The 17,527-nt window shown below is 40.3% G+C and overlaps 1 protein-coding gene across 1 annotated transcript in view; it reads right to left on the reverse strand.

The window, feature by feature from the left end:
* Positions 1–17,527, reverse strand: part of cubn (cubilin (intrinsic factor-cobalamin receptor)) — a 303,136-nt gene that overhangs the window by 198,861 nt on the left and 86,748 nt on the right. The window contains exons 19-21 of the mRNA XM_043690378.2: positions 8,506–8,692; positions 4,498–4,658; positions 2,426–2,607 (exon numbers count right to left, since the gene is read on the reverse strand). Of these exons, the coding sequence (XP_043546313.2) occupies positions 2,426–2,607; positions 4,498–4,658; positions 8,506–8,692 (530 nt within the window). The remainder of the gene's footprint in view (positions 1–2,425; positions 2,608–4,497; positions 4,659–8,505; positions 8,693–17,527) is intronic.

A 17,527-nucleotide genomic window follows, 5' to 3' on the forward strand; every position in this document is an offset into this window, starting at 1 on the left:
TCTCCAAAATTTGAAGAATGAGAGATCATCTCATCAAAACATACAAAATACAGGTAGACAAGCTAGATGCAGGTAAGCTGTTACCCTGGTTGAGGAGTTTAGAACCAGGGGATACAATATAAACTAAAGGGGAAATCACTGCAGAATAAGATGAAAATAAAAGTTTTGAATCAGAGGGTTGTGAATCTTTTGGAATTCTCTATCTCAGTGGGCAGTAGAAGATCAGTCTGTGATAAATTTCTATACACCAATAAGGTAGAGGCATGTAGGGACACTTTGGGGAAAAAACCATGATCTTAATGAATGGCAGATCAGGATTGATGGGCTGAATGGCCTTCCTCCTGTTCGCCTGCTCTTGGGCACAGCAAAGATCGATATTTATACCAATAGATCACATAAATTCTATAATGTGATGTAATGTTTCCAGAATGGCTTATGGTGGCATGGTGGCTCAGTGGTTAGCACCGCTGCTTCACAGTTTGACTCCAGCCTCAGGCGACTGTCTTTGTGGAGTTTGCACTTTCTCCCTTTGTCTGTGTGCATTTCCTCCCGTGCTCTGGTTTCTCCCACAGTCCAAAGATGTGCAACTCAGGTGAATTGACCATGCTAAATTGCCCATAGTGTGAGGTGCATTAGTCAGGGGTAAATACAGGGTAGGGGAATGGGTCTGGGTGGATTACTCTTCAGAGGGTCAGTGTGGGCTTGTTGGGCCGAAGGGCCTGTTTCCATACTGTAGGGAATCTAATCTAATCACACATTATCTGATCTTTATGTGGCAGCTCATAATGTATCTCCCAAAATATATAAATACATTGTGCAACATGGGACACCTATATGTGCAAATATTAAAGTACCTGCATTATCTACATCCACAGTGATATGGAAAATCATTGCAGTATTGTAACATCACGGTAACATTGAGCACAATAGGTACATTAGGCATATTGTCCATGAGAAGTCATCTAGGTCATGATGAAAAGTCCTATAAGAGTTTCCAATCCAACTTTCCCCCGATGATTATCAATTTACATTTAGTAGTGGATCTATAGGGATGTCCTCATTGCATTAAGAAGATATGCAGCATGAAAGATCCAAGGGCTGTATGATTACCCATTGGAATATATTTAGATAGGTCATCCCTCTCATCTTATAAACTGTATTTTTGCATAGTGACAATAATCTTTCTCTTTACTTGGGCAGGCCCTCGGGATTGAGGATGATGGTGCTGTGGATCCTGGGATGACTAAATGGTTAGATGCTGCCACAGGTGGGACAGGTGGAGTTTGAAGAGGTGAGTGGATGAGATACTAGGGTTTTCAATTGCTCCTTTCTTTGGTAGTGCTTAACCTTTAAGTGGACCTATGGAAGATGCTGAAAATGGTTGGCACCATTTTGTAAATACTTCCTCTCCGTTTGTACAGTCTTGATTTAGAGGTTTCCAAATGTCAGTGAGTATATTGCATTTTCTCACGGAAGGCTTTAAGAACATCCTTGAAGCATTCGTCTGTCCTGGTAACCATTTACTGTGACAAAACTGGATTCCACCTTCATGTAGATTTATTAGAACGGTGCCATGACTGGTTTCCATCTTTCCAAGTACATTATACAGCTGCCATCAAACAGGGACCAGATATTGAATTGTTCTGACACTCGCCTAAGATGTTTTTCTTGTATGTTTGCCATCAGTTTTGCCGGACAGTTATTAATCCCCTCCCTTGGAAAAGAGTACTAGTGGGTTGAAATATCTTCTCAATTATTGCAAAGAGTGTCACAAATTTTCTCACCTTTCTCCAGTAATCCCTTGCCACCAATAGTTTAAATGTCATTTATGTGCAATCTTGCATTGCACCATCAGCATTTGGATCCACATTTGCACACATAATTATGAAAATAGGATGCAAATTAGGTCTGCCTAAAACCTCCTTGTAACCATTCCAACCATAATCAGGAAATGTATTTGTATTCACTTCTGAAAGATGTATCCATTGGGAGAAAACAGCATTTATTTGTATTGTGCAATGGAAGTTGATTTCTTCCCATATTAACTCTGGGAAATTCTGTAATTTTACAGGACTTGCAGAAATAAGTCATAATTAGTAATATGAATAGCATGTCAAGCTGCAAGATGCACAGTTATACCATTCTAAGTCATTGTAAAAATACTGCTTGACTCTCAACTTGTTTAAAATCTTCAATAGTTTACAAATACCTTTAAAATGCTTAATAATAAAAACAAAATTAATAAATTTAAATAAACTCCTTCCCGCTTATTTAAAATTCAGAATGTGCATTCATCTATGAATTTTAAAAAAACTTTCGATACCTCACACAATATCTATCCAGCCTGGATATTAAATTCCTTGAAATATTAGTTTAAATATATCATAGTTTTTCAAGAAAAAAATGTTAACAAGATTGTACGTACAGCTAGGTAGTCAAAATTGCATCCAGCGCTGGAGTCCAAATGAAATTGTTCAAACTGCAGTTCAATCACACTACCTGCATTGATTTCAATCAGCCAGTAGCATTCTGCATTGTGTGAATATGGCATTGGATAGTTGGGTGAGGTAAAACTCCCTGTTGACGCTGTAAGAGTTCCACCGCAACCTGAAGAAAAGAAATATAAAACCTACTCCATTCGTCTTATTGATTAATGAGTGTTTTGCAGAGCTGGAGAAAGTGAATATCTTAAAAAGACTATAGGAGCAGAATTATGTCATTCAGCCATCTGAGTCTGCTCTGTCATTCAATCATGGTTGACATGTTTCTTGACACAATACTTCTGCCTTTTCCTGTCGCGTTTGATACCCTTACTAATCAAGAAACTATTTATCTCTGTCTTAAAGATACTCAGTGAGTTGGCCTCCACAGCCTTCTGCAGCAATGAGTTCTTTGGATTCACCACCTAAGGAAATTCCTCATCTCAGTTCTATAAGGTCATCTCTTCATTCTGAGGCCATGCCAAGACACAATCACTAAGGAATAAAAAAGATGAAATTGCATTGCTCAGTGCTGTTTATAGTCTGCCAATTAGTGAGAAGGATGTTGAGGAACAAACCAAACAAGGAAATTACAGAAGTGTAAAAATTATAGACTAGTTATAATGGAATCCCAGTCTAACTTAACCTTCTTGGTCTTATTGCCCTATGGTGGTGATGATTAAGGTACTATACTTGTTGACAAAGCACTGGGAGTAGGTGAAGTGCATAGGAAATAGAGAGAAGTGAGAATGGAAATTGCAGAGGCACTGGCAATAATTTTTTCACCTTCTTTATCCTCTAGGATGGTGCCAGAGGACTGAAAAATTGTAAATGTTATGACCTTGTTCAAAACAGATCCAAAGATAAGCCAAGCAACTACAGACCAGTCAGTTTAATTGTGCGGTGAGTTAGCCTACACATGGTGGACTGAATGGTCTCCTTCTGAACTGTAATAATTCTGTGATATTGCCTTGGGTGATGCAGTAAGTAAGCATTCTGACCAGGTTGAGTAGATGGAGTTAAAAATCAGACTTCTAGTTTATGCCCTGCATATGTACACATCTGGACTACATTAATAACTATGAACTATTTTAGAAATATGGGTAAAAATAGCTTTTTAGTGCTAGTCCACTTCATCAGCACTTACTAATAAAGACAAACATTCACTTCCTACTCCATCATAATACTATGATTTTCCACAGAATGCATTGCAAGCAAGCTACCATGGCTTCTCAACTGCACTTCTCAAATTCACTTCCCAAAACATCTAAAAGGGCAAGGTGTCTACACACATGGGATTACCAACATTTCCAACCACCTTCAGTGGTTTCCATCAACTACATTCTCTCCATCCGTAGTGTAGTAGTGTGGCTATTCATTCATTACATAATCTTCAGCTTAATTCATAGTTTATCAGATAAGGAAGAATCCATATTAATTTTCAACAAGACCTGGATCTGTGCTGATTAGTGACAGTTCATACCTCATCCAAACTCCATGTAACCTTATTCGATCAAAATGCTGAACATCCTACCCCAAAGGTTTGTGAAAACTTGTGATTCTTTCCTGCTTTGAATTAGAATCTCTACTGTTTGGAGACAGGCCCTTTGGCCCAAAAAGTCTACACCAACCCTCCAAAAAGTATCCTACCCAGACCTATTCCCCTACATTTACTCCTGACTCATGCACCTAACCTATACACCCCTGAATACTATGGGCAATTTAGCATAACCAATTCACCTAACGTGCACATCTTTGGATTGTGGGAGGAAACCGTAGCACCTAAAGGAAACCCATGCAGATACAGGGAGAATGTGCAAACTCCACACAGACAGTCGCCTGAGGCTGGGATTAAACCTGGGTCCCTGGTGCTGTGAGGCAGCAGTGCTAACCACTGAGCCACTGTGTTGTCCCCTTGTCATTAAAATTGCATACAAATAAGGCATACCCTTTGCCCAAATTAAACCTATCAATCTGAAATTAGTGTTTGATATGTTTTATCATGTGATGCTATTACCTGTTGTGGTGCCATCCCAATGAGCCTTAAATACACGATATTGAAGAGTGTTATCTGATTTAAATTTAATCCATAGCTGATTGCTGTGGGATATGATAGGTGGCGGGGCTTTTGATCCACAATACTGTCCAACCAAGGGGGAGGTTTCATACCCACCATTCCTGAAATAAGTAAGTAGTCATTTCATGTTAAGAGATCTTTGATCTCAAATAATAGACAGAATAAACACACATTTGTACATTTACAAGAATGAATGCTGTTTTGTGTGTAGTATTAAGTGCTTTGCTAACAAATGTTCATGTGGTTTAAAATTTAGTAGTATCTTTTATTCTTGTTGCAACATTACCTACAATGTAAGCAAGTAATAAAAAAGAACATTTTACAGTTTCAACAATGAAATTTCAATTTAAATATTCCATGCAACCATATAAAATACAAATATATTCAGTACTGTAGCTTTAAAGAATGTCGTGTCTGATTTTGGAGATTTGGTGATAGCATTTGTACTGAGTGGCAATTGCGCAGAGAGATCATTTTCTGGATGGAAGCAGTCATGTTTGCATAGAAAATGCTGGCTATCCTGGCACAGAAGAAACTTGTAGAATCCAGTCTGGACATTAAAGGAATGCTGACACACTCAAAACGTTGAGTATAATTGTGAGAAATTAAAGAGTTAATACTTGAAAGTTTACAATCTGATAATGCTCAGAGCATTGAAGTAAAATCGCTTCTCAACATCCCCCCACCCCAAGGTTTATAAAAGCTATACGAGGTTAGTTGAAGAGAAGTCAACAGTTTTCCTGATACTGGATTAGTGGTGCTGGAAGAGCACAGCAGTTCAGGCAGCATCCAAGGGGCAGCGAAATCGACTTTTCAGGCAAAAGCCCTTCATCAGGATTAAAGGCAGTGAGACTGAAGCGTGGAGAGGTAAGCTAGAGGAGGATGGGGGTGGGGAGAAAGTAGCATAGAGTACAATGGGTGAGTGGGGGAAGGGATGAAGGTGATAGGTCAGGGAGGAGAGGGTGGAGTGGATAGGTGGAAAAGGAGATCGGCAGGTAGGACAAGTCCGGATAAATCATGGGGACAGTGCTGAGCTGGAAGTTTGGAACTAGGGTGAGGTGGGGGAAGGGGAAATGAGGAAACTGTTGAAGTCCACATTGATGCCCTGGGGTTGAAGTATTCCGAGGCGGAAGATGAGGCGTTCTTCCTCCAGGCGTCTGGTGGTGAGGGAGTGGCGGTGAAGGAGGCCCAGGACCTCCATGTCCTCAGCAGAGTGGGAGGGGGAGTTGAAATGTTGGGACACGGGGCGGTGTGGTTGATTGGTGCGGGTGTCCCGGAGATGTTCCCTAAAGCGCTCTGTTAGGAGGCGCCCAGTCTCCCCAATGTAGAGGAGACCGCATCGGGAGCAACGGATACAATAAATGATATTAGTGGATGTGCAAGTAAAACTTTGATGGATGTGGAAGGCTCCTTTAGGGCCTTGGATAGAGGTGAGGGAGGAGGTGTGGGCGCAGGTTTTACAGTTCCTGCGGTGGCAGGGGAAAGTGCCAGGATGGGAGGGTGGGTTGTAGGGTGGCGTCGACCTGACCAGGTAGTCACGGTCTTTGTGGAAGGCAGAAAGGGGTGGGGAGGGAAATATATCCCTGGTGGTGGGGTCTGTTTGGAGGTGGCGGAAATGTTGGCGGATGATGTGATTTATGTGAAGGTTGGTAGGGTGGAAGGTGAGTTTTCCTGATATTCCACATCAGTTATGGTTGTGACCAGGCACTATCAAAAGAGGGATGTTTTCCCAGGTGAACTTGTGGTGGATGCCACTTCTCCCAGTGTGTGGTACTGGTTGGAGATAGTTTGCTGCCACTTTTGTCTTTGCTAGTCTTAGGCCCAGCTAATAGTTAGTGACACAGGATAGACCATTATAAGAGTATCTGAAGAGGAAGTACTGTTCTTAGATAACAAGCAGATTTACTGCATAAATGCAAGTAAGTTTGGACAGGCATAATTGGACCTTAGGCAATTGGAAAGACATATCTGTTCCATCCAAAAGCTAGAATCGAACACCTTGTCTTAACCTACAGCAGGTGTGACATCAGCGCAATGATTGAAGTCAATGTAGTATAACTTTAATGCCTCTAGAACCTTTACCTCAAATAGCAAGGGTTGTAAGAGCAGACTCTGGGGCTGTCACATGAATTAAAATTTTGAGATGGAGAGAGGGTATGAGTTGCAAACACCTTTATCAGACAATGACTTTGGATAATAATGAAATACAGAACCCATGTGGAAATCCAGTCAAAACTACCTTTAGTGGAGAATCTTCCCCAAAGAAAATCTAGCTCCCAAAGTCAAATATTACCAATCTTCCCTTCGAAAAAAATACTTTCTTTCACTTTTTTTTTGGTACTCAATAACTCTTATAGTTATGCTCATTTTTAAAGTCATACTTATCATAGCAGTTTACTGAAATGCAGCAGGTTCTTCACTTTTTAATAAAAGAGACATGGAACTGGGGTGGGGGGTGGGTAGCACATGGTAGGGACTCAAAACCTCAAATCAGAGCAGGCTTTGAAATAAAATGCATTCCGAAGTGCAGTTGCTGTTTCATGAATTATCCCTGGCATCATTCTACTTGTCCTATCCGTTCAAAAAGACATTGATGATTCCATCAAGTTGAATACCATGGTAAAAATCAGATTAACGGGTTGTTCAATAATGACCGAAATATGATCAGAGGAGGCTTGTGCGAGAAAGACAGTTTCAATGCTATTGATTCCAGGTAACATTTATAACTCCATTCTCTGCATGGTTAAAGGGCTAGTGTAAAACAGGCAAGGGTGTCATAAAATTATTGAAACCGGGATTTTACACAAAATTATCCTGGTAATAATTTCATGGGATAATGAGTGAGGAAGTCATTGTGATTGCCTGTAAAGGTAATGGAAGCCTATTCAAAAGGGCCTAAAATAAGTCATGGGTAAAATGCTAGTGTCTATTCTGAAGGATGTGTTAACTTTGAAAATACCAATTGGATGAGACAAAGTCAATATGAAAGGGAAGCCATGTTTGACAAATCTACTGGAGTAACTATTGGAATAGGTAAGGGAGAACCAGTTGAATTTGGATCTTCAGAAAGCTTTTGATTAAAGTTTCACATAAGAGGTTAGTGTGCAAGATAAAAGCCATGCAGGATTGGAGATAAAATGTTGGCACAGATTAACAATTGGTTAGCCAACAGAGTCAAGAGAGGATCTTTGCTGGAGTGGACGGGAGTGACTATTGGGCAACTGAGGAATTTGGACCCCAGCTACTCATAATATCTATCAATGATTTGGATGACAAAATCAAATGTAATTTTCCAATTTTGCTGACAACATTAAATAAGGAGGAATTGTGTGCCATGTGGAGGCATTGAAAGCCACTGGGGTTGATTGGGGACATGAATTGGCATTGGATTGGCATGTAAGATATGATGGACCAAGGAGAGTTGGATGAAGATGTGAGAGGATGAAGACTCAACATTTTCTAAAACAATTAGGGTGAAGTTCCAGAAACCAAAACAGGCCTTGTAACCAGAGTCCAGATTAGAGAGGTGCTTGAAAAGCACAGCAGGTCAGGCAGCATCCAAGGAGCAAGAAAATCAATGTTTTGGGCAAAAGCCCTTCATCAGGAACCGAGGCCTTATAACCAGCACATCTGGCATTCAACACCATTCTCCCACCCCCACACACTAACCACCACTCCTCTTGGTCACTTCTAAGTGCTGCAGTCAGTGAATTGACTTCATCACACACCATCTTTCTATGATATGAAAATCACATGGGCATATATTATTGAGCTGGGTCTGGAACTATGTGCCTCATTAGCCAAATTCCAACCTTAATAGTCTCATTTGAAACAGATGCTCTTGCACTTATAATCTATGCAGAAAGTATAGCTTAAAGGTTTGTAAAGAGTATGGAATTGGAATGTTGAAATGTTTAATTAAGGAGCAACACAAATAAAGACACTTACCTAACTTCAACATAGCCAGAAGTACAAGTTTGGTGTCCATCTAACTTAAAGTGAGTAAAGTTGAGTAGAATTTGCTTGTTGTTTTCCACACTGATTGTGTAGATGCACTCTTGGTTACGAGAGTAACCATTTGGATAGTTTGGAGAGGTTAAAGTACCAGTCAATTCAAAGAATTCTTCCCGACATACTATGTGAAAAAAAAGAATACTTTACTATAACATAGGTTTGTGTATTACTGCACTGCTGGGTAGTTTTATCTAACCAGCACCTAAAGGATAGGGAAACATAGCTAATACTCCCCCACAATGGGCTGACTGGCGTCTTTATGTGCAGTAACCTATAGCTATTTAGTCTTTGAAATTACAGATAGCCCTTTCAATTTATCTAACTGTAATGATGCTCAAGTGATAATAACATTCAGAATGTCACCAATTCAGATGAGATGGAAAATGTTGGCCATGGTTTGGAAACATCATATGACTGAACCCCACTGTGGACTGTTTTGATTCAGTGAGTACAACCTTCACATAAGAGGTACTGCTCATGGGAAAGCAGGTTTAATGGTCACATCCTTTAAATCTACAACATCATGACTACTGTGAGAAATGGTGTAAATTGGGATGATGGCATCTTTCCAGTCCTGTAGTATAGGATTCAAAACCCTGTAGCACTTCAGCTTGCAAACAATACTTCAAAGTTTAACTTTGAGAATGGTTTTCCTTTCAGGAACCCATAACTTGGTGTTTGCACAAGTTGAAAACAAATCTACATGTTTCTGTTGATGCCTACTTAATAGCTGTACCATTCAGGACAAATTTTAGTTCTTAATCTTAACAAGGCATAAAGTTAAACATGCCACTCTCACACAGGTAACATGCTGCGGAGCACTCCCCACTTTAGTGCCACCCATTCACTGATCCTGTTCCATATTAAAATTGTTCATATTATTTCACCAGATATATGAACATTTGCAATCCCAACTCAAATGTAGGAGAGACAAGAAAAGTGGGAGTTCTGATAGTTGATGTCATCAACTTGGTCCCAGCTTTTCTTACCTGACTGAGTACAGTGGCATTAGACACTTAGAAATTCCATATCTTATAAGAAGAAATGGGAATTCCCACATAAATCTGTTGATGCCAGCCTAAGAAGAACAGATTCCCGCTGACGTTAAAGCGAACTAAAGAAGCATTGTGCATTTTCAAAATGTCTTTCAATTTGCATTAATGAAGATATTTGGTCACTGCCTCATTTGTAAAGATTGATGTTCCAATAGTAGAATCTGTAAGCAATTAAGTATTTTTTTTTTCAATTTATATTTGACTTTAAAAGTTAAGTCATGAATTACTGTTTCACTACTGTTTAACTTTTACAGATAGCTTTATTTGGTAATTTGAATTGCTTTCATTGCTGTACTGAAGCAAGACTTTCTGCTGCAACAGACCATGTTCAACACAACTCAGAACTCACACTTTCACTTTTATATTTGCAAATCGAGAAACGTGCTAACTGTTGTACACTTACTAGTCACACAAAACTCTGAATACATATTGGCTGTTTTATATAATTGCACACACATTTAGAAATGAAAGAAAAAGAATCCTTTCTCTATGCATTTTTTTCTGCAAGCAGTGGAAAATCAAACCAATCCAGTTTGTGGCCACAAATTGTGCGATTTTATCCTGCTGTGTTTCATTAAGCCATGGAATATCAGCCAACAGTGCAAACAGAGCACAAAGCACTTTTGTGCAGTTCTGGAAGCATGAAACCATAAAATCATATTGTGCACAGGATGCCAGAACTTCTCCTGCAGTTTAGTGCGTAGCTTAGGAAAAAGCTGTATGCTTTATGAGTCACTGCATGAGCTTCTGCTTGGAAGTTGTCCACTGTATCCAAATGTCAAAATTTGCACTCATTAATGAAGATATTAATAATGATCAATGCTTACCACTCTTCCCTACTACTGATATCACACATTTTGTGAAACAAGAGCCACTGCTGTACTAATGGCACTGCCATACTATTCAATTAATCTGATTCCAATGCAAGAGTTTAACACTGTTTTTCCCGTAAGTACCCAGCATCTCAGTGCTCTCATCTGTTTTTGTTTGTTATATTTCCTGCAGCTGATTTGCAATGGATCAGAGCATAACGGTTTTTGAGCTTTGCATTTGATGTGAAATCAAAAAGATGGTTGGCAGATATTTGTTATGCCAATAATAATCCTTTCTCAACAGACCCACAGAAATTACAGCAAATGCCGCCTTTGTTACTAAAACACCATAAAGACCGTTACAGAAGCTAAATTCTTCCAGTTAGTCACAGTATGTTTTCAGGGTGTCTCCATTCCAAATATAAAAGTATATCAACTATCTCAAAACTCATTTTTAATATTTTCCTTTTGATTCACATCCTGAAGGCCTCAAATTCAGGCCAACCCTTTGGAGATTGTGCAAGTATTTTACAACATTATTTAAAAATTAGTTTTGATACTTTCAGAAAATTTTGAAAGTAAACAACCACTTAAGATTATTTTAGTTGCTATCTATTTACTTGAAGTGCACGATAAATCTGTTTGATGTAGTCTCTGCAATGTATTAAGTATGTTCATAGGAATATACGCAACATAAGAACTGAAAACAATTGGCAGTTCACTTGGCCACACCCAAAAGATTCTAAAATTGCTTTACACATAAGGACAGAAGTGAAAACAGGAATTCTGGACTCCATCTTGTGCCCCACCCTGACATTTCAATCCTGATGGCACTGAAATTTTTTTAAAAATCTGGTGGAATGCTAACCAATAGGCAATTCTATGGGCTCTTCAATGCAATATGATTTTCTGTCTTTTCTGTCATCCATCCTGTTGTGAACATGCTGACTCATGTTGAAGTGTGCTTCACCATTTCTCTTCTTTGATATGGACATTGTGTTATTGAATCACTGAATATTAAATATTATTTATCCATAATTATTCTCTTGACTACTTCTTGCATCCTCCTCACAGCTTACATTTTCATTCATAGCTACAATTAATAAAAGTCTTACAAATTGTAAGTGTTGCACATACATCATCAGACCTAATATGAGCTATATGTGCATATCTGATACTTTTATACTATACTACATATGAAATATATTTCCAATTGTCTCTGAACAGGTGGAGCAATGTTGTGGAGGACGACCAGATAAAAATTGGGAAAGCAAATTGGCACATATTAGTTGCAAGTTCATATTAACTATCTGTTTGTCTTTAATTATGACCTTCTGTCATTTGTAATAAATGTGAGCACATCAAACAATGAAACTGTCTTATTTATTCTTTCACTGCAATAATCTTTTTTGTTCTCCTTACTAAGGAGGAACACTTAAATTCTGGAACATACAGCCTTGTCAACATTTCAGAGCAGATGGTAGTCACTCAGTCCCTTCTGGGTAGAGGGATATTTGCCCTTAGGCAGTGAACCAGAGTGGAATGTACCAAATGAAAGACAAAGCACAAGTGAGCAGAGTGATCTGTTGATTGCATGAAGAATGGTGTTGGCAGGATTTCTGGGATATGCCAGCCCCTGCCTGAACTACATGTAAAACAATCCTATAAGTTTAGCGTTTAAATAGTGCTGATTTTGGATCCTGAGGTATTAATGTAGGCACTGAGGCTACGACAGATAATAAGCTGAAGATGGCAGCTCGTGGATGATCCATCAACAGCATGTTTAGGTAATCGATGAAGGCTTTAGAATTCTGCCATCTTCCTTGAACATGTGAAGTTCCAATGGGCATTCATGTCAGATGACCATCACACACAGTCTCACTGAGCTCAACATGACCAAGTTCTACTTTCCCATGAAGAGTGTCTAATGTCAGTGGGCTGGCAAAAGGAGTCAATGGTAATGGTGTGACACATATTGTGTGTCACACCATTACCAGATTGTCACATATAGAATGATAGAGTCATAGAGATGTACAACACAGAAACATGATTTGGAGATGCTGGTGCTGGACTGGGCCGTACTAAGTTAAAAATCACACAACACCTGGTTATAGTCCAACAGGTTTATTTGGAAGCACTAGCTTTCGGAGCGCTGCTCCGAAAATTAGTGCTTCCAAATAAACCTGTTGGACTATAATCTGGTATTGTGAGATTTTTAATTTAGCACAGAAACAGATTCTTTCAGTCCAACTCATCAATGCCAACCAGATATCCCAACCTAATCTAGTCCCGTTTGCCAGCACTTGGCCCATATCTTTCAAAATCTTTCTTATTCATATACTCATCTAGATGCCTTTTAAATGTTGTAATTGTGCCATCCTCCACCACTTTGTCTGGCAGCTCATTTCATACATGCACCACCTTCTGTGTGAAAACGTTGCCCCTTAAGTCTCTTTTAAATTTTTCCCCTCTCACCCTAAACCTGTGCCCTCTAGTTCTGAATGCCTCCATCCCAAGGAAAAGACCTTGTCTATATTCCCTATCCATGCCCCTCATGATTCTATAAACCTCTATAAGGTCACCCCACTCCTGGGAAAATAGCTCCAGCCTGTTCAGCCTCTCTTTTTAGTTCAAACCCTCCAATCCTGGCAACATTCCTGTTAATTTTTCTGAACCCTTTCAAGTTCCACAACATCCTTCCTGTAGCAGGGAGACCAGAATTGCACACAATATTCCACAAGTAGCCTAACCAACGTACTATACAGCTGCAACATGACCTCCTAACTCCAACATTCAATGCTCTGACCAATTAAGGAAAGCATATCAAACGCCTTCTTCACTATCCTATCTACCTGCAACTCCACTTTCAAGGAGCTATAATCCTGCGCTCCAAGGTCTTTTTGTTCAGCAACATTTCCCAGGACCTTACCATTAAGGGTATTAGCCCCTCCAATGTTTGGACATCTGACAGAATGTGTGTGGGGGGCAGGTGACCACACAGCCACACCCAAGAACCATCAAGACTCACTCTCAAATCATGAAATCTATATTAGCCTCAGAGTGAAATCCAGGGCACCCTCCCTAATGAACATTTCCTGGCAAGAGAAGACAAAGCTGTAGTAATAAAATGGCCCCACAAAAGTGACTCTTAGTAGCTGTATATGAAAACTGTCACATTACTGAACTGACAGAAGTTCTAGGCCATCAGTTGGTACAGCACGGAATGATACATCAATCCAAGAGTTCCTTGATTGAAGATCAGTATCTTTCCTCTATTTATTCATCCCAAAGGAGCAGACTGGGTTCCAGAGGAAGCACAATTGCACAAATAGTTGCACCAAATATATAAATCTCTTGTAAGGAAATTTATATAATTGTACTCAGTTTAAACAAAGATCTTTACTTTTAAAGAAATTTAAAGAGCTAATTTCGGTAGTACCAAATGTACTAATGACCAAGTATGGTCAATGATAATGGACAGCATGTTATCGTTTGGACCACTGAATTGTGAATAATAGTTTGGAAATATTTGTCAAGATGCCAAATTCCACAAATGTCTGGCCAAACAATAGCTGCTGCATGAGTATTTCTAGCAATGAGTTGGATTCATCCATTTTCTTCTCCTAATCCAAGAGCAGAATTGGCACTAGGTTATCCAGAAAAATTCCCATGCTGATCAACTTGCTTGCTGCAAATAACCACAGAAAGATAGAAAGGTCATGGGACAGTAAGAGTTTATTCAGCTCGTGTCTGGGCTAGTAAAATAAGCAGCTGATAAAAAGATATCTCAGGAGAAGCAAAGGAAAATAAGTCTGGTCTCAGCCACTGCAGAATACAATGCCATATTCAAAATATAAATCCAGTAAGGAAAGCAATTGCAATCAATAGTCATAGAATCCCTACAGTGTGGGAGGAGGCCACATAGCTCACCGAGTCGACACTGACTCTCCAAAGAGATTCCCACCCAGACCAGCACTATCCCTGTAACTCTGAATTTGCCATGGCTAATCCACCTAGCCTGCACATCTTTGGACTGTGGGAGGAAATTGAGCATCCAGAGGGAAATCATGCAGAAACAGGGAAAATGCGTAAACTCCACACAAACGGTCGCCCAAGGGTGGAATCGAACCTGGATCCCTGGTGCTGTGAGGCAGCAGCACTAACTGCCGAGCACTTTGCTACCCCAATAATAATTCCAAACTTAAGGAAAACAGCTCTAATATCTCTAATAGGGGCAGCACTGCTGCCGCAATGCACCAGGGGCCTGGGTTCGATTCCAGCCTTGGGTGACAATCTGTGTGGAGTTTGCACAGACTCTCTGTGTCTGTGTGGGTTTCTTCTAGGTGCTCCAGTTTCCTCTCACAGTCCAAAGATGTGCAGGTTAGATGAATTAGCCATGCTAAATTGCCCGTAGCATTCAGGGATGGAAATGTGTTGCTGGAAAAGCGCAGCAGGTCAGGCAGCATCTAGGGAACAGGAGAATCGTTCCGTAGCATTCAGGGATGGGTAGGTTAGGTGCATTAGTCAGGGGTAAATTTTTTTTTAGATTACTTACAGGCTCTTCGACCCAACAAGTCCACACCGACCCGCCGAAGCGCAACCCACCCATACCCCTACATTTACCCCTTTTTACCTAACACTATGGGCAATTTAGCATGGCCAATTCACCAGAACTGCACATCTTTTGGACTGTGGGAGGAAACCGGAGCACCTGGAGGAAATCCACGCAGACACAGGGAGAATGTGCAAACTCCACACAGACAGTCACCTGAGTCGGGAATTGAACCCAGGTTCAATGTTGGGTAGGGGGAATGGGTCTGGGTGAGTTACTCTATGGAGGGTTGGTGTGGGCTTGTTGTGCTGAAGGGCCTGTTTCTACACTGTAGGGATTCTATAATCTCACCTATAAAACAACTCTTTCCCTTATTTATGCAGACTGGCAGCACTAAGCTAAAATGATCCAGTTTATTAGGAAGTCATTTTCAAAAATATGAATAGAATTAGGGATATGAAGGAGGCTTTCAGGTCAAAAAAAGTTTCATTTGAATTCAAGAAATTTTAGAATACAGAATTATGTTCACGGTGAATCATGATTGGAGACCTGCTCATATGAATACGTGACCTCCCTTGCCAAATATCATGCATACACTTTTAAGGTTGAGACATTTCAACATATGAGCAAGCTACAAGGACTCAAACAAACATTCAGGGAAAGAGGACAATTATGTTTCAGGACACTGAGAGGAATTAGGACTTCACATTTGTCAACAACCATTACAAGGCAATCACTAGCCATAGGTTTAAAAAATGATGTTTTTACATAAGAGGGAAATGAGGAGGACAAAAAGGGGACTTGACTGCATTGGCAGATAGGGTTAAGAGGATCTAAAGGGTTTTTTTACAAAAAAAGGACAAAAGGGTAACTAGGGAGAGAATAGGGCCCCTCAAAGATCAACAAGGCAGTCTATGTGTGGAGCCGCAAGAGATAGGGGAGACACTAAACGAGTATTTTGCATCAGTGTTTACTGTGGAGAAGGACATGGGAGGTATAGAATGTGGGGAAATAGATGGTGACATCTTGAAAAATGTCCACATTATAGAGGAGGAAGTGCTGGATGTCATGAAGTGCATAAAAGTGGACAAATCCCCAGGACTTGATCAGGTGTACCCTAGAAGTCTGTGAGAAACTAGGGAAGTGATTGCTGGGCTCCTTGCTGAGATATTTGTATCATCGATAGTCATAGGCGAGGTGCTGAAAGACTTGAGGGTGACTAACGTGGTGGCACTATTTAAGCAAGGTGGTAAGGACAAGCCGGGGAACTATAGACCGGTGAGCCTGACATCAGTGGTGGGCAAGTTGTTGGAGGGAATCCTGAGGAACAGGAATTACATGTAAGTGGAAAGGCAAGGACTGATTAGGGATAGTCAGCATGGCTTTGTATGTGGGAGGTCATGTCTCTCGAACTTGATTGAGTTTTTTGAAGAAGTAAAAAAGAGGATTGATGAGGGCAGAGTAATAGATGTGATCTATATGGACTATAGTGAGGCATTCAATAAGGTTCCTCATGGGAGACTGGTTGGCAAGGTTGGATCTCACGGAATACAGGGAGAATTAGCTACTTGGATACAGAACTGGCTTGAAGTTAGAAAACAGAGGGTGGTGGTGGAGAGTTGCTTTTCAGACTGGAGGCCTGTGACCAGTGGTGTACCACAAGGACCGCTGCTGGGTCCACTGCTTTTTGTCATTTATATAAATGATTTGGATGTGAACATAGGAGATTAGTAAGTTTGCAGATGACACCAAAATTGGAGGTGTAGTGGATAGCAAAGAAGGTTACCTCAGATTACAATGGGAGCTTGATCAGATGGGTCAATTTTCTGAGGAGCGGCAGATGGATTTTAATTTAGATAAATGCAAGATGCTGCATTTTGGAAAAGCAAATCAGAACAGTACTTATACACACAATGGTAAGGTCCTAGGGAGTGTTGCTGAACAAAGAGACATTGGTGTGCAGGTTCATAGTTCCTTGATAGTTGAGTCACAGGTAGATAGTCACATTTGGTATGCTTTCCTTTTTTGTTCAGAGCATTGACTAGAAGAGTTGAGAGGCCATGTTGCAGTTTTTCAGGACATTGGCGAGGCCACTTTTGGTGCAATTCTGGTCTCCTTCCTATTGGAAGGATGCTGTGAAACTTGAAAGGATTCGGAAATGATTTACAAGGCTGTTTCTCTGGAGCAGTGGAGGCTGAGATGTTTATAAGATCATGAGGGGCATAGATAGGGTAAATAGACAAGGTCTTTTCCCTGGGGTGGACGAATCCAGAACTAGAGGGCATAGGTTCAGGGTTAGAGGGGAAAGTTATATAAAGGACCGAAGAGCGTGGTACGTGTCTCGGATGAACTGCCAAAGGAAGTGGTGAAGGCTAGTAAAATTACAGCATTTAAAAGGCATCTGGATGCGAATATGAATAGAAAGAGTTTAGAGGAATATGGACCAATTGCTGGCAAATGGACTAGATTAGGTTAGGATATCTGGTCAGCAAGGACAAGTTGGACTGAAGGCTCTGTTTCCATGCTGTACATCTCTA

Source organism: Chiloscyllium plagiosum, unplaced genomic scaffold (assembly GCF_037043375.1).
Source record: "Chiloscyllium plagiosum isolate Xiang-an unplaced genomic scaffold, Cpla_swu_hap1 HiC_scaffold_5, whole genome shotgun sequence".
In the NCBI taxonomy this organism is placed as follows: Eukaryota; Metazoa; Chordata; class Chondrichthyes; order Orectolobiformes; family Hemiscylliidae; genus Chiloscyllium; species Chiloscyllium plagiosum.